This window comes from Pocillopora damicornis, chromosome 11, assembly GCF_964200805.1.
Source record: "Pocillopora damicornis chromosome 11, jaPocDami1.2, whole genome shotgun sequence".
NCBI lineage: Eukaryota > Metazoa > Cnidaria > Anthozoa > Scleractinia > Pocilloporidae > Pocillopora > Pocillopora damicornis.
The window spans coordinates 11,473,451-11,496,166 of record NC_142680.1 but is presented as its reverse complement, the minus strand read 5'-3'; the positions used below and the strand labels follow the sequence as shown (position 1 = coordinate 11,496,166).

At 36.1% G+C, this 22,716-nt stretch overlaps 1 protein-coding gene across 2 annotated transcripts; it reads left to right on the top strand.

Moving 5' to 3' along the window:
* Positions 1-5,690: 5,690 nt before the first annotated feature.
* LOC149037530 (hemicentin-2-like) lies at positions 5,691-22,623 on the top strand. Of its 2 annotated transcripts, XM_089187763.1 has the most exons (12): positions 5,691-5,939; positions 11,051-11,221; positions 12,964-13,137; positions 13,708-13,981; positions 14,598-14,846; positions 15,925-16,206; positions 16,923-17,168; positions 18,009-18,293; positions 19,100-19,381; positions 20,097-20,342; positions 21,173-21,457; positions 22,271-22,623. In XM_089187763.1, the coding sequence occupies exons 4-12, from the start codon at positions 13,858-13,860 to the stop codon at positions 22,606-22,608; spliced, it is 2,337 nt and encodes a 778-aa protein (XP_089043889.1). In that variant the 5' UTR covers positions 5,691-5,939; positions 11,051-11,221; positions 12,964-13,137; positions 13,708-13,857; the 3' UTR covers positions 22,609-22,623. The 2 variants fall into 2 exon arrangements, with proteins under 2 accessions (XP_089043889.1, XP_089043890.1); XM_089187764.1 differs by lacking the exon at positions 5,691-5,939 and having other exon boundaries at positions 10,150-11,221.
* The last annotated feature ends 93 nt before the right edge of the window (positions 22,624-22,716 follow it).

The following is a 22,716-nucleotide window of genomic DNA, read 5'->3' as shown; positions in this document are numbered from 1 at the left end:
ATTGCCTAGAATATACAGACAAGTTTCTTAATATTTGGACAATAACGGAGATGAAGTCGCAAAAAGCACCAAAAGACAGGTAAAACACAGTGGGCTTCCTTTCCAGTCTTTCGAAACGAATAAGTCTTGATTCTTAATAAAGCGATGATCTTTTTGTTGTATCATAAATCCTTCATTGACTAAGCTTGTTCGGTCTAACTGGCTGGATATTAGCCTCATTCTTTTTCCGTGTTATTGACCTCGACTTAGTCTCGTCCATGAAAACGCAAAAAAGGAACTCGGCCAATATCTAGCCCTCGTGACCTCACGCTTGTTTAAGAACGGATGTATATGATAAACTAATAGGATTGACGTTTTGATATTAATTTTCAAAATAATTTTATTTTCTGAAGGGATGCTTCAGCCACAAATTGTTTTCCTATTAGTGATATCATTTGGGGTACAATGCTTAGGTATGTTAACATTTTACTCTTATCGTCTACACATAATGTGTTACAGGTCTTATCAGATGCCTCAAGCTGAGAAATTTCTGAAATAAGTATGGCTAAGACATTTTACCGTTTGGTATAAATGAGCAATAGGATAATTTGGGTTTTATGACATGAGTTGATAATGTAACTTAGCCAACGTAAAGAGTTTCAAAGCTGACGTTTCGAGCGCCAGCCCTTCGTCACTTGAATCTCCTTACTTTTATCAAAAATTCTATCTAAGATTCTCCAACTCTTCAATATAAGAATAAATAAAAGTAACTTTTCAGAGGATTACTTTCCTTGAATAATTGATAATATCCGTTTACATTTCATGTGGATTTTGGTGGAACGAACCAGCTTGTAAGTGTCTCTATATTTACATAATGGTTAACGAGAACTTAGCCTGTTCCTTTTCATGAGGATATTGTGCAATAACTACCGTTATATGCAGTATCGATAATGTTCTAGTACCATCCTCATACTTAGTCAATCCAATAAAGTTATCACGCCTAGGAAAGCCAATCAGAAGGCATGGATCACCAGTGATATCAAATTAACATCATTACTGATACATGAAAAATGACTTTTCTTCACATTAGATCACATTATATTTCTTATTATTATTTAAGTCCTCTGTAAATTCTTTAGTGCGCGAAAGTGACAACTTTAATAATACAAAAAGGACCTAATTTCTCTTCATATTAATGCTATGTGACCAGAATGGTATACGTTCAAAATATCAGCTTGGGTATTTTGATGATTTACATTAATTGTTAACATTATATTTGATGAGCATGCCAGAGAATGGTGAATTCATTTTACTTTCAAAAGGTTTTTGTTTTTGTTTTTATTATTGAATCTTCTTACTTTTATTGAAATTCTATCAAGAATTACGTCAACTCTTGCATATGAAAATGAATGACATTCACTCCTCAGATGGTTACTTTCTTTTCACAATAAATACTATCCTTTTTACTTTTCATGTGGATTTTGTGAAACGAATCAGGTGGTAAGTGTCTTCATATTTAACATATTGGTTAACGAGAACTTGGCTTGTTCCTTTTCATGAGGATAAGGTGAAATAACTACTGTTATATGCAGTACAGATAAAGTTCTAATAACATCCTCATAGTTAATAAATCTTGAAAAGTTATCATGCACATGAGAGCCAATCAGAAGGGACAGATCACTAGTGATTTCAAATTAATATCATTATTGATATAAAAAAAATGAATTTTCTTCACATTATATCACATACACGTCCTCTTGATATTTTTGCTACGTGAAAGTGACTACTTAAATAATTAAAAAAGAACCTAATTGCCCTTCACATTAATGCTTTGTGGGCTGAAAGGTATTGGTTGAAAATATCAGCCTGGCTATTTTGATGGTTAGCATTTATTGTTGAAAATTCTAATATGAGTTCTCCTAACTCTTCAATCTGGCTACTTTGATGATTTGTATTTATTGTTAAGAATTATAACATAGCTAGTAAATTTGTCTAATCAAATTCAATTGCGTGAGTGTGCTTCATATTCCTATTGTGCATGCTCATGATGTCAGCAAACACATCCCTCAAGAAAAAAAATTTTCCATTGGGTTGAAAATGTTATAAAACAATTGGATCATACATCAGCTGTGTGTTTATTGAGATATGAAGCACTTGGGAAGTTTGGAGAGTACTCAAGAAGCTTGAGTTGCTCTTGGCTATGCCTCAAGCAACTCGCATGCATCTTTCATGCTCTCTAAACTTCCTGCATGCTTCATATCTCGATGAACACACGCTAATGTATGAACCAATAATAACAATAATTATTGTTAATTCTAATATGAGTTCTGTTAACTCTTCAATATGAAAATGAATGAAATTAACTGCTCAGATGATTTCTTTTATTTCACAATGAATACTATCCTTTTTACTTTTCATGTGGATTTCGTGGAATGAATCAGGTGGTAAGTGTTTTCATACATAACATATTGGTTAACGAGAACTTGGCTTATTCCTTTTCATGAGGATATGGTGAAATAACTACCTTAATATGCAGTACCGATAAAGTCTAATAACATTCTCATACTTAATCAATCCTATAAAGTTATCACGCCTATAAAGGCCAATCAGAAGGGACGGATCACAAGTGATTTCAAATTAATATCATTATTGATATTAAGAAAAAGAACTTGAAGAAGAACCTACTTTCCTTTCATATTAATGCCATCTGACCAGAATGAAATCGGTTCAAAATATCAGCCTTGTTATTTTGACAATTTACATTTACTGTTGACATGATATTTAATGAACTTCCCGGGGAATGGTGAATTCATGTTACTTTCAAAAGGTTGTTGTTGGTGGTTTTTTTTATTGAATCTCCTTACTTTGATTGAGAATTCTATCAAGGATTCTGCTTACTCCTCAATATGAAAATGGATGAAATTAAGAGAGTGTCTGTAAGAGCGGTCCGGTCGATTTTGCTTGAGACACGGATTTCGCTCATTTCTTGGGTGTTGTAAGACATTCATGTACCTATACTAAAACCACAATCCGTTTGATCGGATCTCTTTATTTTTCAGAGTTTTACGGAAATTAAATTTCACTCGAGCGAAGGCTTGTCGTGATCACTTTTCAAGACAACATTTAAGACAACTTTGGAGGACAATTTACAAAAAACTACGGAACTCAGCAAAAAATAAATACCCCAGCCATGTATTTTAACTCTATCTTATCTATCGAGGCGACTTTCGTGAACACCACGTTTCAATCAAGCAAAGAGGAAGACTTGAATGACACCTTATCGGTTCGCCTAAGTCACACACGCCAAAACCGATCAAATTCAAGGTAAATTTTTGAAAAAGTGAGGCGTTCTTAACTGATCCAACTAACATAGCTAGGAATTAGGTGCCATAGAAAAGGTAACTACAGAAAAAAACTTTGCGGCCCGACCTTTACGAAAACTTGATAACTCCGTGAACTAACATAATTTTCGGCAATCTCCGAGTTTGGCCGCCATTTTGAGGGATTTGTCAACATGAAACGTAACTGATATAAATCAAGCAGGTACATCTAAAACCGTCAGAAATACAAACGAAAGCAATTCAAATGAACTTTACTTTCAATTCAAGCGGAAAATTTTGAAATTATTTGTTAAACTTACCATTCCTACATCCCCATGCGACCATTTCTTCCAAAAATTCAAACACTACAACTAGTGTTCGAATTCCCCTCGTCGATTCGACCCTAAGAAATAACCTGTGCAACCCAAGCTTCGACTCGAGTGTAAAGTACGAATCAAATAACATAACTGCTTCATCTTCGAGGCAATATCACGCTGGTATTTTGATTTTCTGATCGACAAGAACGGTGATCAGGAAGCGATCGCCATGTTTACCTCACAAACGTGTCGCTGAGTAGCCGCTGAGTGAAAACAGTACGGCTCAGTGTGGTGAGGGGCGGGGTGTGGGGTGGGTGCGGGCAGATTATCAGATGATTTTTGGGAACATTCGAACATATGCATTAAGTATCATAATAAGCATTAGAACTCTCAGTCTTAATGCGAAGACATGCTTCGTGTTGCAGACAACTTTCGTTTTGCTTAGTATTCTTTTTTTTTCAAATAAATTTCGTTCCAAATAGGACTGGCATCAATTCATAGGTTTATAAACAAATCTTTCCCATGTAAATAAATGTGTTTAGATAATCGAGAAAACCATTGAACCTCTTGTATCGCATCAGAAGTAACGTGTCTTGTCTTTGCCCAACTCTGAGAGCGTGGAGCGGCTTCTCCATGCTCACAGGATACGCGTGACCCCACTATCTTTAAGAAAAATAAGAGACTGCTCGGAGTCTGTATTCCGTTTAACCATTTCATAAGGGTGACGCGAGTCTTTTCAATCAAGTGAAAAAGTCACAAACCCATTCTTTACCTCACGAGCGTAACCACTGACCACTAACGAATTACAATAAGCTTTTCCTTTAGCGCGGAAACTGAAATCGTATCGAGTATACGAAGTTATAGTGAGTTCCTTTAGATCTTCCTAACTTGTATCGCGTTGGAAACAAGTACAGGAAGAAGTCGTTCTTTAGCGAGACGTTCATTATGTCTCAGGAATGCTTTTTGAATAGCAAAGATGGAAAAAAACTTTGGTTCATCGCGTAGCTTAAGTGGTTTGGTACGACTGTCTGAATGCAATGATGAAGTAAAACATCATTTGATAAGCTGCCACCTGTCTAAAGAGGTCTTAAGTAAAAATGAGCTAATCTTGGCAAGGACTGGCCTATTTTACCTCGCTCAGGAGGATAAACCAATCAAAGTGCTCTGTGAGTAAACTAGTGAATTGACAGATGACTTACATGATTTACAAGATACGCGAATTACTCTCCCCACCAATTTTTTCTTACATTCTGTTAATCAAAAATTCCAGTACCTATTAAGGCTTTCTTGTTGATTATCTTAATAGTAACAGTTTCCAGGATCCAAGGGGAGCAAAAGAGAGAACAATATTTCTGTGTAGTTAGGTAAGGCAGCCTGCCGGCTTTATACTTCTTCCGGCGTGATAGCGATAATGATCACAACAATGGGTAAAAATCACCGTCCGCTAATAATGACGATTATCATAGTTAGAAACAAATCTCAGCTATAGTCCTGAAAAAAATCTCGGGGGTCCTTTGAACTATCCACTTCATCTCGTCAGAAGTGAAAAGTTGCCTACGCTCATTCTAACGTTCGTGCGATTTTACGACGAATTTTCAATTCCGGTGTGTTGCGCGCGCGACTTTTGATAGGAAAAACCTGCACGCACCATAACTTAAAAGAACGTGTCGGCTAAATGAGACAAATCTCTATCATTTTGCATACATTCTTGGGAACAGCAAAAATGACTTAGAACAAACATTCTAAGTATGGTGTTCATTCCGTGCAATGGGGTATAAATAAAAGGTTCTGGTGGAAAAGCACCTGATTTTATACCACTGAGGACAAGCAAAAAGGTCATATGGGTAACCCGGTTAAAAATATATTGATGACTCTATTCATTGATACCAGCTCTAATTTAAAGGAGAAAGTTATGAGAATAAAATAAAAGTTGTCTGTACCACGAAGCATGCCTTCACTGTTTAGACTGGGAGTCCTAAAGCTTTTTAAGCATGTATTCGAATATTTTATGACGATAAGCCCGCCACCCACCCCACCCCTCGCTATACTGTTTTCACTCAGCCGACTGGTCAGCGGTTACGTTTATAAAGTAAACATGGCGATCGCTTTCTGATCACCGTTCTTGTCGATCAGAAAATCAAAATACCAGCGTGATATTGCCTCGAAGATGAAGCAGTTATGTTATTTGATTCGTACTTCACATTCGAGTCGAAGCTTGGGTGGCACAGGTTATTTCTTACGGTGGAATCGACGAGGGGAATTCGAACACTAGTTGTAGTGTTTGAATTTTTGGAAGAAATGGTCGCATGAGGATGTAGGAATAGTAAGTTTAACGAACGATTTCAAATTTTTCCGCTTGAATTGAAAGTAAAGTTCATTTGAATTGCTTTCGTATGTATTTCTGACGGTTTTAGGTGTACCTGCTTGATTTATATCAGTTACGTTTCATGTTGACAAATCCCTCAAAATGGCGGCCAAACTCGGAGATTGCCGAAATTATGTATTAAAGTTCACGGAGTTATCAAGTTTTCGTAAAGGTCGGGCCGCAAAGTTTTTTTCTGTAGTTACCTTTTCTATGGCACCTAATTCCTAGCTATGTTAGTTGGATCAGTTAAGAACGCCTCACTTTTTCAAAAATTTACCTTGAATTTGATCGGTTTTGGCGTGTGTGACTTAGGCGAACCGATAAGGTGTCATTCAAGTCTTCCTCTTTGCTTGATTGAAACGTGATGTTCACGAAAGTCGCCTCGATAGATAAGGTAGAGTTAAAATACATGGCTGGGGTATTTATTTTTTGCTGAGTTCCGTAGTTTTTTTGTAAATTGTCCTCCAAAGTTGTCTTAAATTAAAGTCTTGAAAAGTGTCACGACAAGCCTTCGCTCGAGCGAAATTTAATTTCCGTAAAACTCTGAAAAATAAAGAGATCCGATCAAACGGATTGTGGTTTTAGTATAGGTACATGAATGTCTTACAACACCCAAGAAATGAGCGAAATCCGTGTCTCAAGCAAAATCGACCGGACCGCTCTTACAAAGACACTCTCTTAATCCCTCAGATGATTTCTTTCTTTTCACAATGAATACTATCCTTTTACTTTTCATGTGGATTTTGTGGAACGAAACAGATTGTAAGTGTCTTCATATTTTACATAATGGTTAACAAAAGCTTGGCTCTTTGCTTTTCATGAGGATATGCAGGGTTTTTGTTAGGGCCGGGACACCGGGACCTTTACTCGGCTATTTTAATTTTTGTCCCGGCTATTTTCACGCTCAGTTTGTACTAAAACTCCTGTGGAGACTATGGTCAGCCGACAATTTTAAATTTGAACGTAAATTACGGTAAAATAAATAAAATTTTGTATTATTTCTCTGCTTTTGGGTATGTTTCTTTGTGATAAATTTTGTGCACGTGCAGCTAATTTGGAGTTCGTGACTTGAGACGTTATGAAACAAAACAAACGCATTTATCGGCACTCTCAAAATTCGTCTCGGGGTATCGAATAACCTCCATTCGTAAGTAAATGTGTCAAAAATAAATAGTGTTACAAAACCTGGAAGCCTCGCGAGAAAAAAAAATGCGTATTTCCGTCGCGGTTTCTCATGGTGTTGCGACAGACAACGGCAAAAATTCAGCTTGTTCCATCGCTACAGTTCAGTCTAGCATTTGCTCTCGAGAGAAAACAGTCAAACAGCAATTCTCATCTTTGTGACAACGTTACGTGACATATCTACTTTGGCGGCCTTGCACAGTACCAAATGAAGCGGAAAATTAATCAGTACTTCATTCAGAGGTAAGCTTTTTTCTTTGTAGTTATAATGTAATTAGTTTGTATGTACAGTACCTGCCGCTTCGGCGAGATCATAATATCGATAACATTGCGTTGCTATATTTAGTCTGACGTTGCTTTAAATTACCCGCAAGGGTTTCTAATTTGCCTTAAGCTTTTACCTTTCTTGGTCTAACAAGTTAAGATGGGCATGGTATGTTCTGTTGTTCTCCAGTTGTTTTTCATTCAACACCATTTTAATATATTCACGTGTGTAAAATTTAGAAATCAAGCATCAAGAGTGAGCTAAATGTCGACGCGTATGTTGCTGCTCTCCAGCTTGAATGCGATGAGAAAAGCCACAACATGGAAGATTCTGACTATGAATCAGACTATTTCTCTGATTAGCTATAAAGTATCAAGTATAGATAATTCATTGCTCTGAGCCAAAAAATGATTATTTTAAAAGAAGAAATAAATTATCAAGGAAACTTTTTTTACTTGTGAATTTAAAACAAGAAAACACCAGTTCTTGACATATGAAGAGCATCCTGACTGCAGAAAGATACATTATGGATTATTGAAGCTGAAAAGTATGTGTTTTATATAGGAGTATCATAGATTTACACCATGTGAACTTTACAACTTTGAAAATAAATATTAAAATTGTGAAAAAGCCAAAGTTGTCATATATTTCTTAAGCATTTTGGTATGTAATCCGTACTACAAGTTGCATGTTTCATAGTAACAAATGCCATATTATATCAGCCAATATAAGACCAGAAAGTGTGCAAAAGTAGCCTCAAATGCACCCATTTGGGCCTAAAATTTTCAAATTTTCCCTACGTGACAAGAAATGGCGGCAGAGCCGCCATTTTGGTCCCTCTTACTTTGGAAAAGGTCCCTGTTACTAAAAATCTTAACAAAAACCCTGGATATGGTGCAATAAGAACCGTTATTTGCAGTATTGATAAAGTTCTAATAACATCCTCATAGTTAATCAGTCCTATAAAGTTCATCACGCCCATGAAAGCCGATCAAAAGGGACGGATCATTAGTGATTTAAAAATACTATCATTATTGATATAAGAAAAATGACTTTTCTTCACGTTGTATTTATTATTATCATTTAAGTCATCTATATATTCTTTAGTGCATGAAAATAACTACTTAGACAACACAAAAATAACCTGACTTCTTTTCATATTAGTGCTAGAATGCAATTGGTTAAAAAAAAATCGGCCTGGCTATTCTGATGATTTACAATTTGATTGTTGACATGATATTTAATGAGCACCCCGGAGAATGGTGAATTCATTTTACTTTCATAGATTGTTGTTGTTGTTGTTTTTTTAATTGAATCTCCTTACTTTAATTGAGAATTCTATCAAGGATTTTGGTAACTCTTCAGTATGAGAACGAATAAAATTAATCCCTAGAATAATTTCTTTTCAAAATTAATACTATCCTTTTACTTTTTATGTGTATTTTGTGGAACATATCAGTTGGTAAGTGTCTTCACACTTTACATAATGGTTGATGAGAATGTGACTTGTTCCTTTTCATGAGGATATGGTGCAGTAACTACCGTAACATGCAGTAATGATTAAGTTCTAATCACATCCTCATAATTAATCTATGTTATGATGTTTGTCATGCCCACGAGAGTCAATCAGATGGCATGGATCACCAGTGATTTCAAATTAACATCATTATTGATATAAGAAAAATGACCTTTTCTTTACATTTTATCACATGATATTTATTATTATCATTTAAGTTCTCTATATACTCTTTGGTGTACAAAAAGTGACCACTTTAATAATACAAAAATAACCTGATTTCCTTTCATATTAATGGTATGTTACCAGAATGGAATCAGTTCAAAATATCAGCCTGGCTATTTTGATGATTTACATTAATTGTTGACATGATATTAAATGAGCATCCTGGAGAATGGGGAATTTGTTTTACTTTCAAAAGGTTGTTTTGCAATTGAATCTCATTACTTTTATTGAGAATTCTATCAAGGATTCTGCCAACTGTTTATTATGAGAATGAATAAAATTTACTTTTCAGATGATTACTTTCTTTTCACAATTGGTACCATCCTTTTACTTTTCATGAGAATTTTGTAGAATGAATCAGCTTGTAAGCATCTTCATACTTTACATAATGATTAACAAGAGCTTGGCTTGTTCCTTTTCATGAGGATATGGTGCAATAAGTGCCGTTATTTGCAGTATCGATAAAGTCTTAACATCCTCATAATTCATCAATCCTATAAAGTTATCACCCTCATGAGAGCCGATCAGAAGGGCTGGATCACCAGTGATTTCAAAATACTATCATTATTGATATAAGAAAAATGACTTTTCTTCACACTATATCACATTATAATTATTCCGTCGTTTAAGTCCTCTCTATATTTTTTGCTGTGCAAAAAAGACTACTTTCATAGTACAAAAAGAAACTAATTTCCTTTCATATTGATGCTATCTGACCAGAATGGGATTGGAACAAAAAACTCAGCATAGCTATTTTGATCATTTACATCAATTGTCACCATGATATTTTATGGGTAGCTAGGAGAAAAATGGTTTTTTTTTTCAATTGAATCTCGTTACTTTTATCAAGAATTCTATTGAGGGTCTCGGTAACTACTATTAATAAGATTATTACTTTCATTTAATAATTAATACTATCCTTTTGCTTGTCATGTGGATTTTGTGGAACAAATCAGCTGGTAAGTGTCTTCATACTTTACATAATAGTTGATGAGAATGTGGCTTGTTCCTTTTTACGAGGATTTGGTGAAATTTCCGAACAATTGTCTGTTTATATTAAAGTTCATTATTAAATTGTCTGCTTGTTTTACTGAAAAAATTTTGAATTACAAAAAGAGGCTTTTGAATTGTCTTTACTTGTATCACAATCATCATTCTTCAACCTTTCACACCCTAACATCAGTATGCGTAGTCTCCATAGCACACAAGTGAGCGTGGAAAATACCAGCCATCTGTTACCATGGTTATAACTCATGAATTCTTATTGTTATTTTAATTTGATACAGTCAAAAAATTGAATGAATGGGCAATGTTTCATGCATGTAATTTGCAATATTGGTGGGCAGTTCTTCTAATTAGAGTCACTTTAACTTAATAATCAATTGAAGTTATGATGTACATATAGTTAATGGTGGCTGGTCATCCTGGGAGTCATGGGAGAGGTGCAGCCTAATTTTGCGGTGGTGGATCGCAAAGCCAAGAGCGCAGTTGTACAAATGTCAATTTACATATTTCTATAGATATCAATGTTTAGTAGTTGCAAGGTTTTTACCATATGCTGCTATTTAGATTTGGTAAAGTTCGGTTCATACCTTATCTTCATATGCTTCGTTCAAAAGGTGGAATGAATCAGCATGATATACGCATGCAATTTGCAATATCAGTGTAGAGATATCAATGTTTAGTAGTTGCAAGGTTTCTACCATATGCTGGTATTAAGATTCTGTAAAGTTTCTTTCATGCCCTATTCGTATTTGAAACGGTCAAAATGTTGAATGAATTAGCAATATATATACATGCAATTTTCAGTATTGGTAGGCAGTTCTTCTATTTAGAGTCACTTTAACTCATCAATCAATTAAATTTCTGATATAAATATAGTTGATGGTGGCTGGTCATCCTGGGGGTCATGGGGGAGGTGCAGCCTAACTTGTGGTGGTGGATCGCAGTACCGAATGCGCAGTTGTACAAATCCTTCCCCAAGCTGGGGCGGAAGGAGTTGCTGTGGACGAAGGAATATGAGCCAATCTTGCAATGCTAATCATTGTCCAGGTGAGAGTGTGTAATTAGTGTTAAACCAACAATCTTTTATTATTTTGATTATTAATTTTGCTGGTTCAAGGTGCTCCACGCACCTTTAAGTTAATTTATGTGGTTTTACAAATATCAATTTTTTAATAGTTGTGAGGTTTTTACCATAGGCTGATATTTAGATTTGGTAAAGTTCCGTTCATGCTTTATCCTTATTTGCTTTGTTCAAAAGGTTGAATGAATCAGCATTATATACGCATGCAGTTTGCAAAATCGATGTTTAGTAGCTGTAAGGTTTCTACCATATGCTGGTATTTAGCTTCTGTAAAGTTTCTTTCATGCCTCATTCTTATTTGAATCAGTCAAAATGTTGAATGAATTAGCAATATAAATGCTTGCACAATAGGGTGGAAGGTAGTGCCAAGAACGTTCTCTTATGTACCAATCTTGCAACACTTATTTTTGTCCAGATAACAGTCTGTAATTGGTGCTACCATACAGTGGAAAGTTTTGAGTTTTACAAAAAGGAAACGAGACACTAAAAATTACCAAAACTTTTATTACAATTAAAAAAGGGTTTAAAGTTTTTTTTATATTTTTTCCTCCTTGAATTTAAATGAAAGTTTCAAGCATTTAAAGAAAGCGACAAAACTTTTGAGTTTGTAAAACATGTTTCGACAGAAACTTCTGTCATCTTCAGTTAATTACTGTACAAAGCGTTGGAAGTTGAGTCATACAGTAAGTAGAACAATGCTACTTAAGATGAATAGTGACAACAAGAAAAGAGGTAAAGCATGAAAGTGTGAGAATTAAAAGGATAGTTTTAGATTTAGATGGTGTAATTGTTGATTCAAGGATGGTTGTGCTCTTTGACCATGAATAGCCTCTTTTATCTTAAGCTGAAAGCCGGTAGCGGCGTGATCTAAAACATGGAAGTTATCTGCTGAACACAAAGCGCGACAATGTGGAGAATCTTTCAGATGATTGAAAATGTGAGAGGCCCTGTCACTGACTAAGTGACAGGGACAGGGTCTTTCACACCAAACAAGTTACCAATTTTGAAGGAAGAGAAAACCAGTTTAATATCCAAGTAATTGTAATAGCGCTTAATAAAATGGCAGACCTTTTTTTGAGTGATAGCAGAAAAGTGGCCCATGTAGGGTAGCTTAAAGTAAAATGTAGGTGAAGTGGTGGGAAGGGAACCCCAGGGGATGATGATTGCTTTGGGTCGCAGTGATGTAACGGTTTATAATCTTCTCGATTAAATGAGCAGGGAAAAGATTCTTTTTTAGAATATCAGTAAGTTTGTTAATGTCCTCGTGAAACCCTAACCAGGTGTTATTAATCTTGTAAGCCCTATCAACGAGTGTCTTAATGAGACCCACTTTGTAAGAGTAAGAGGTGAAGCTGAAATAATTAGTTAGTAACCCAGTGAAAGTTTTCTTGCGGTAAACCCTAGTTAGAGATGAATTGAATGGTTGTCAATCATGACATCTAAAAAGGGTAATTTGTGATTAACCTGCTTTTACATAGTGAACTTGATGAAAGATGACAGAAGTTTCTGTTGAAACATGTTTTACAGACTTAAAAGTTTTGTTGCTTTCTTTAAATTCTAGACTTGCCTGCTAATATCAAGACCCTTTGGAAAGTTTCAAGCGAAGTAAAAAATAATAATTTCTGAAAATAAACTGATCACAATTGCTTCTCCCAAAGGCAAAGTTTTTAAGTTGTTTCTCAATTGCTTGTTCTTGAAACATTTTTAGTCAATGGTGGTTGGAATGAGTGGAGTCCCTGGAGTATCTGCACTAAAACAGTCAGTGGCATACAGATAAGGTTTAGAGAATGTTCCAATCCAGAACCAGCATATGGCGGGGAACACTGTAATGGGAGCAGAGCACTTGTAAGGGAATGCAACAAAACGTCCAGCTGCCACGAAGGTAACATACAGATGGTAAAATCAGTACGTGTGAATTTTAATTTCATAGGATAACATTTATTGAAATACAGACATCATGGGTGGTCCGAGGTCTAATCATAGTTGAACCCCATGTTAAAAAGGCTAAGTCCTTGACCTTGTCCAAAATTAGCATTAACATTGCATCGCAGCTTGAATAAAGTTATGATCATTATAATTCTCACACTCATTACTATCATCAGGATCATCATCGTTATCGTGATTATTATCATCCGATCCCACTCATTATTATTGCAAATGTTTATGTTATTTTAGTATCGTTCTCCATTTTAGTGCCAAATTTCTTGTTCTTGATAAAATAGTATGGGATGTCTGATGCAAGCAGTATTATAAATTTTTTTATTGACTGCTCCTGAAAGAAACCATTCAACTTTGGGCTGATGATTACATTTCTAACACACCAAGAATTGATATACATATGAAACTAAGTACCTGTTTGGGGGAATCATCAGCACAATAATTATAATTTGTATAATCTTGAAGAGGGCCTCTCAAGGTAAACGTATACTTTTGTGTGATTTTTTTCCATTAGTATTTCCACTGCGCTTTAAAACGGAGAGAAACTCATCAGTTGGTACAATGGAAATCTACTCAGACAGCAGCTGGAAAAAGCTTTGCACCAGTACCTGGAATGTAGTTGAAGAAGATTTGACGTGCATGGTAATGGGATACTCTAACAGCGATGATTATGGTAGATGGTATAAAAAAAAGTGGAAATGTATCAGAGACATCTACTAATTTCAATTGCACCACCACTTTGACTAAATGTGAAGAAAGCTTCGCAAACAAATCGCAGTTCTGCGAAGGTATCAATCAATTATGCATTTTAGACTCAGTTGTCATATCTGTTTCAGTCTTCTCTTTTGTACATTTTATTCTGGGTACTCTTATAGACTTTATGATAATTCGAGCGGTAGACCTCGCCTAAACATCGTTTCTTGCTCTGATGATTGATTATGTGCTAATTCTTTCTCGAAGATTGCTTTTTACAAAAAACTTTGACATATATTAATAAATTAGGTTGTTTTCTAGGATTAATTTAAATTGTAGTTGAAGGTATTAAAAAAGGGCCAAAAATTATACCTGAACAGCTGCTCATCAAATAATGCTGGTGAGATTGGTTTTTTTGTTTTTTTCATTTGCTGAGGTTAAAAAAATCTTTGATATTTTTTAAGGGTCTTTAATTTTTTTCCGATAGACATTTCTGTAAAGTTACTTGATATGTTCCAATCATTTGTTGTTTTTAGCCGTTAGAAAAGGACTTTCATGTGGTTATTCAAATGTATGACATTAAAATGCACTGTCTGATTTGTAGATTGAAGTTAGTAACCCAAAAGGTAATTGCCTCCTACGACATGTATATTATGTGTGTATAACTAAGCCAATGTGTTTTAACTTTTTTACTTGTTTTTTTATTCAAAGTTCGACCAGTGGTGAGTGTTTCAGGGTCAAGCAATCTAATCAGAGAAGGAGACACTGTGACTTTGATTTGTAAAATCATTCAAGGTCGGCCCAAGCCACAGATAACCTGGCTGAAGAATAACTTATCTAAAGGACACAGTCTGTCTCTCTCTTTTAATAACATAACAAAGGAAGAAGCAGGTCTGTACACCTGTGAAGCAAAAAATCGTGGAGGAATTTCCGCTGAAAATATCTATATTTCTATTCACGGTAAGTTTTCAGGTCTATAATTGCATTTTAAATCATTCAGTCGTGTAAGCTGCGGTCGGAGGGACTCTGGACTAATTGCTGTGTCTTCTTGAGTGACGAAATCCCTTCATCTAGTTGGAGGGTTTTCCTCTTGAAATCTCTTTCTTTTTTTAATATTAACTTTAAAATTTCAAACTGCATGTCTATATTACACATAAAAACTACTGGTTAGCTGAGCAATATCATTTCTGTAATATCCTCGAGGATGACAGTCTTCACTTGCATGGTGCCTGACTCTCTACACCGATGTATTATTGAACTGTTAAGGAAAATGAACGATTTATAAGTGGTAGTAATTAATTTCTTTTGCTTGATTCTTGAGCGAGGAATCGCTCGTGGTTTCCTATTATTCACAAGTCGGACTCGAAGAGTCTGCCACGACAATATTTGTACTGTACCTCCCTGTATAGATTATGTCATTAAATTTTGTTAACTTTTGAATTTCAAATTCCAAATGGAAATGATACGCTTGTATTACTGGTTAGCCGTACAACCGGCAATATATAATGCCTTCCTCTTCTGAGTTTATCTCCCGTGCAAATGAATAAAATATAAGTCAGAGATGGTGATTAGTCTAAAGGTCGATCAAAAATAACCGAGAGGTTGTTAAGACTGGTTTTTGTACCGTAACCGTTTCGAGATTGATTTTCGAAAATAACTCTGGAAATTGTGTAAGAAACTAAAGCCAATGTGAGCAACTACTTGGTTGGGTTTAACGTAGCCGGGGAAAATGATGAACTCTTGGAAAGAAAATTGTTGTGCGCGCATGTGAAATTCACCAATTGTTTAGGGTGACTCCTTGATGTGATCGCTTTGCAACATTTTTTTAATAATCACTCTGCTCATTTTGATCAGGCAACACCCTAGAACCTTATGACAAATACTTTTTTGAAGCCAGCTTTCACCTAAATTAGCACTATTTACCCTACAATTTCCGTTCAGAGGGTTTCTTTTGGATTCTTTCGTATCCATGATGATTACATTACTAAGGTATTATAAGTGAAGCTGTTTTAGACTAAATTTCTCTTTCTCAACACAGAAAAACCCACTGCCAAAGTAAGTCCAAAACCATATCCAACGCTCCCTCAAGGTGATAAGCTTAGATTAACTTGCAGTGTCAACGAAGCAACAGTACATATCACTTGGAAAAAAGATGGAGACCCAACAATAGAAACGGCAGTCATTGATACGCAATTGTGTGAGAAGACAAGTTATCTGGTTATTGCAGAGATTGTGAAGGACGACAGTGGTGAATATTCCTGTGAAGCTCGCAACAGACTAGGAGATGTGGCCCGCTCGACTGTGATGATAATAGTAAAACGTAAGCTATTATTATTGCTATTATTATTGTAGTATCCATCAGTAACCATTAAATGTCATTCGTTTTTAATGAAACTGCTCCTTTTTCTATCCTTTTTTTTAAAGAACTGTAAATCAGAATTTACAATATGGGTCCTCTGGCTTTTTAGAAGCAGTAGCACCACCTTTTAGAGACCCAACCAATTTGTTGCAATATCACCATGATTGTTTGTTTTCTGTTCGGTTGTTGCCATTGGTCTACATTCAGTTTACAATAATTGAAAGTCATTTCTTAATTCGAAACAAGATGTGAATGGCGTAGCTCATCTACACATAGTTCTGACTTACCTTTTCATAAGGTGATGAGCAGGGGAAAATCTAGCTTAAAGTAGTACATCATCATGAGAAGTTGCAATTACTAAAATTTAGAAGGTGAGATCGTCACTTCAATTTGCAATGTCGGATGTTTCCTGCACTTTTAATGAATTAGAACTTGCATCTTGCGCTCGGATTGATGGGAGGTCAAATTTCCCAGGTAAATGGCAAGGAGAGGGCAAAGGGTTTTTATTCTTGTGTCAACCAAGTAAGTAACGTATTGATAGCGCCAGAATGAAAATTCCTAAAGGTTGCTGGTCGTCACGATCATTCATTTGTTTGCAGTGTTTGCATTCAAGATCTAGATACCAATGTACATGTGATAATAATCCCATCGTAACTCTTTTTAATTTTTCTTTATAGTTCCACCACATTTAAATCCTAAACTCAAGAATCTTTCAGTTCCACTGAACTCCACATTTGAAACAGACTGTTTTAAAAAGGGTGATCTTCCAGTATCTGTCAACTGGACCAAGGATGGAGAAGCTCTTGGTAACAACAATACGTTAGTTATTAAGCGCGTGACTTTTGATGATGGAGGTTTCTATCGATGTGCTGCTGAAAATCTGGTTGGAAAAGTTAACATCTCCTCCTGGATCGATGTTACTGGTAAATCAAAAACTTTTTATGAAGATTTACAAACGGCGCTTGGTTAGTTCACGTTGTAGCGCGCTTTATTGCCGTGCGATACTTCAAACCCTTGACCGGACCAACACAGGTTCTAAAATAGACGAGGAGAATGTGTTGCCTCTGCTTTGCCGTCGGCAAATGGATAGGCATTCTAGTTTCTTGTATAAGGAGGATAAACCGTATGCCCTGTCTCCTGCATCTTCTTTGCACCGGTTAGCAGGGAATTTAACGAACCCACACACTTCTCGCCAAGAGTAAGGAACGTAGCTCTCGGTGTCGAGGTCTGGCCTTGTCATCGTTTATACAGGCCTCCATTTTAAGCAGCTTTGAGTTAAACTGTGCCAAGCTGGCTAAATATCCCATGTTCATACATAAATACATGCACATCCATTTTACTTTGGCATTTTCATCTTTTATTAACATTTATGAAGCTGAACTTAACTTCAAAGGAAACGATAGCAGCTTTTTGAAGATACTTTTGTTTATGTTGGACATTCAAATAGGATTTCCACAAGCCGAGTTTATTCATTTGTTTATGAATTTGTCTTTGATTTGGATACGTCATTCACATTGACATATTTATAAGAAATGGAAAATTACCTTCTGCACTTGAGTTTAAAATAATATTTTTATGTTAGCAATATCCGCTAGCTATTCCCATGTACAGTGTGCAGGTGATTCTTTTACTTCAGGAAGTTCATGTAGTTAGAAGCCTCCCCAATTTGCTCTTACATCTAATTACTGCCAGATTACTTGAGGTTATTCGTTTGTATCTTGAGAACCTTTGTTAAACATTAGTGGTGCTCTTTTTATTTTCAGTGTCTCCTCAGATTTTATCCTCTCCGGTAAACCAATCTGTTTACGATGGAGATCCAGTCAACTTCACTTGCAGTGCCACAGGTGTTCCAACACCAAAATTAACCTGGACATTTGTTGGTGGTAAACTTCCACTGGGTATTAGTCAGAACAATTTTGAGGGAGACTCATTCGTGGAATCAGTCCTGGAAATGCGGAGAGCGACAAAGAAAATGGACGGAACATACAAGTGTACAGCAGAAAACAAAGCAAATAGAACAAGTTATTCAACAACACTTCAAGTATTTGGTAGGTTCGATAATTTTAATGATTATGATGATAATAATAATAATACTGATAGGGATGATAATGATTGTAATAGTGATAACAATAATAGTAATCTTAATTTTAATAGCAATTAAGGTAATGATGGTGATGGATCCACCCCAACAATAATAATCAACGATACCTTCATCGCAAAATATGAGGTGGAAATGGTGGCTAGTGACTAAAGGTTGTCCAAAAAGAGCTGAAGAATTTTAAGAATGAGATGGAGTCGATACCCCTGGAATTTCACTAATACGATTGAGTCAAAGAGTGGAAATACAAACTTGAGTGTAACGTACCTGGGAAAATACCGTAATGAATTGTGGGAAAGATAATCGTTGCGTATGCACCATCTACCAGTTGTTTAAGATGACTCTTCCATATAATCACTTTGTGAAATTTTGTTATGGTCACTCTGATCATTTTCCTTTAGACGATTTGACTACTGCAATGACTTGTAGCTCTGCATGGGGCAATATGTCTTAATAATAAAAAAGAAAGGGCCGGGTCTCGGTTTACTTAGAGGCATCTTGGAAATTTGGTTGAATAGGGCTCAAGACCCTTTGGAAAAGACTCAGAAACATTTTGGACAAGTAATTCAAACCCTTCTTAAAACCCCTTTGAAGTCAAGTTTCACTCAAATAGGGGACGTTATACCCTGCATGTACCATTTGGAGGGTTAATTTCGGACCACTTAGTTTCTATGATAATTACCTTACTAAGGTATTGAGTGAAGTTTGCTTTTATAATAATTAAGTTATGCATACATTATATCTTCCTCAACACAGAGAAACCCACAGCCAAATTAAGTCCAAAACCATATCCAACGCTCCCTCAAGGTGATAAGCTTAGATTAACTTGCAGCGTCAACGAAGCAACAGTAAATGTCACTTGGAAAAAAGATGGAGACCCAACAAAAGAAACGGCAGTCATTGATACGCAATTGTATGAGAAGACAAGTTATCTGGTTATTGCAGAGGTTGTGAAGGACGATAGTGGTGAATATTCCTGTGAAGCTCGTAACAGACCAGGAGATGTGGCCCGCTCGACCGTGATAATAATAGTAAAACGTAAGCTATTATTATTGCTATTATTATGGTAGTGTCCATCAGTAACCATTAAATGTCATTCGTTTTTAATGAAACTGCTCCTTTTTCTATCCTTTTTTTTTAAAGAACTGTAAATCAGAATTTACGATATGGGTCCTCTGGCTTTTTAGAAGCAGTAGCACCACCTTTTAGAGACCCAACCAATTTGTTGCAATATCACCACGATGGTTTGTTTTCTATTCGGCTGTTGCCATTGGTGTACATTCAGTTTACAATAATTGAAAGTCATTTCTTAATTCGAAACAAGATGTGAATGGCGTAGCTCATCTACACATAGTTCTGACTTACCTTTCCATAAGGTGATGAGCAGGGGAAAACCTAGCTTAAAGTAGTACATCATCCTGGGAAGTTGCAATTACTAAAATTTAGAAGGTGAGATCGTCACTTCAATTTGCAATGTCGGATGTTTCCTGCACTTTATGAATTAGAACTTGCATCTTGCGCTCGGATTGATGGGAGGTCAAATTTCCCAGGTAAATGGCAAGGAGAGGGCAAAGGGTTTTTATTCTTGTGTCAACCAAGTAAGTAACGTATTGATAGCGCCAGAATGAAAATTCCTAAAGGTTGCTGGTCGTCACGATCATTCATTTGTTTGCAGTGTTTGCATTCAAGATCTAGATACCAATGTACATGTGATAATAATCCCATCGTAACTCTTTTTAATTTTTCTTTATAGTTCCACCACATTTAAATCCTAAACTCAAGAATCTTTCAGTTCCTCTGAACTCCACATTTGAAACAGACTGTTTTAAAAAGGGTGATCTTCCAGTATCTGTCAACTGGACCAAGGATGGAGAAGCTCTTGGTAACAACAATACGTTAGTTATTAAGCGCGTGACTTTTGATGATGGAGGTTTCTATCGATGTGCTGCTGAAAATCTGGTTGGAAAAGTTAACATCTCCTTCTGGATCGATGTTATTGGTAAATCAAAAACTTTTTATGAAGATTTACAAACGGCGCTTGGTTAGTTCACGTTGTAGCGCGCTTTATTGCCGTGCGATACTTCAAACCCTTGACCGGACCAACACAAGGTCTTAAATAGACGAGGAGAATGTGTTGCCTCTGCTTTGCCATCGGCAGATGGATAGGCATTCTAGTTTCTTGTATAAGGAGGATAAACCGTATGCCCTGTCTCTTGCATCTTCTTTGCACTGGATAGCAGGGAATTTAACGAACCCACACACTTCTCGCCAAGATTAAGGAACGTAGCTCCCGGTGTCGAGGTCTGGCCTTGTCATCGTTTATAGAGGCCTCCATTTTAAGCAGCTTTGAGCTGAACTGTGCCGACTGGCTAAATATCCCATGTTCATACATAAATATATGCATATTCCATTTTATTTTGGCACTTTGGCATTTTGATCTTTTATCAACGTAAGCTGAACTCAACTTAAGTGGAAAATATAGCAGCTTTTGAAGATGCTTTTGTTTATGTTTAACATTTACATAGGATTTCCACAAGCTGAGTTTATCCATTTGTTTATAAATTTGTCTTTGATTTGGATACGTCATTCATATTGATATATTTATAGGAAATGGAAAATTATCTTTTGCACTTGAGTATAAATTAATCTTTTTATCTGCTAACTATTCCCTGTACAGTGTGCAGGTGACTCTTTTACTTCAGGAAGTTCATGTAGTTAGAAGCCTCCCCAATTTGCTCTTACATCTAATTACTGCCAGATTACTTGTGGTTATTCGTTTGTATCTTGAGAACCTTTGTTAAACATTAGTGGTGCTCTTTTTATTTTCAGTGTCTCCTCAGATTTTATTGTCTCAGGTAAACCAATCTGTTATCGATGGAGATCCAGTCAACTTCACTTGCCGTGCCACAGGTGTTCCAACACCAAAACTGATCTGGACATTTGTTGGTGGTAAACTTCCACTGGGTATTAATCAAAACAATTTTGAGGGAGACTCATTCGTGGAATCAGTCCTGGAAATGCGGAGAGCGACAAAGAAAATGGACGGAACATACAAGTGTACAGCAGAAAACAAAGCAAATAGAACAAGTTATTCCACAACACTTCAAGTATTTGGTAGGTCCGATAATTTTAATGATTATGATGGTAATTATAATAATACTGATAGGGATACTAATGATTGTAATAGTGATAACAATAATAGTAATCTTAATTTTAATAGCAATTAAGGTAATGATGGTGATGGATCCACCCCAACAATAATAATCAACGATACCTTCATCGCAAAATATGCGGTGGAAATGGTGGCTAGTGACTAAAGGTTTCCCAAAAAGAGCTGAAAAATTGTTAAGACTGAGATGGAGTCTCGATACCCCTGGAATTTCACCTAGACGATTAAGGCAAAGAATGCAAATACAAACTTGAGTGTAACGTACCTGGGAAAAATACCGTAATGAATTGTGGGAAAGATAATCGTCGCGTATGCACCATCTACCAGTTGTTTAAGATGACTCTTCCATACAATCACTTTGCAACATTTTTTTATGGTCACTCTGATCATTTTCCTTTAGACGATTTGACTACTGCAATGACTTGTAGCTTTGTATGGGGCAATATGTCTTAATGATAAAAACGAAAGGGCCGGGTCCCGGTTTACTTAGAGGCATCTTGGAAATTTGGTTGAATGGGGTGCGAGACCATTTGGAAAAGACTCAGAAACATTTTGGACAAGTAATTCAAACCCTCCTTGAAACCCCCTTGAAGCCAAGTTTCATTCAAATGGGCACGTTATACCTTGCATGTACCATTTGGAGGGTTAATTTCGAACCACTTAGTTTCTATGATAATTACCTTACTACGGTATTTCTAGTGTTTTTTTCTTTTTCATGATAACCAAGTTATGTATACATTATCTCTTTCTCTACACAGGAAAACCCACCGCCAAACTAAGTCCTAAACCATATCCAACGCTCACTCAAGGTGATAAGCTTAGATTGACTTGCAGCGTCAACGAAGCAACAGTAAATATCACTTGGAAAAAAGATGGAGACCCAACAAAAGAAACAGCAGTCATTGATATGCAATTGGATGAGACAACAAGTTATCTGGTTGTTGCAAAGGTTGTAGAGGAGGACAGTGGTGAATATTCCTGTGAAGCTCGTAACAGACTAGGAAATGTGGGCTGCTCCACTGTGGTGATAAAAGTCAAGTATAAGCTGGCATTATTATTGTTTTTGTTTGTTTCTGTTGTTGTTTTTTGTGTGTGAATGTGTGTGTGTTGGGAATAAGTCTGACATTAAAATACGGGTCCCCTGGCCTGTAAGATGCCGTAGAACCTCCTTTCAGATACCCAAATAATTATCATCATTATTTTT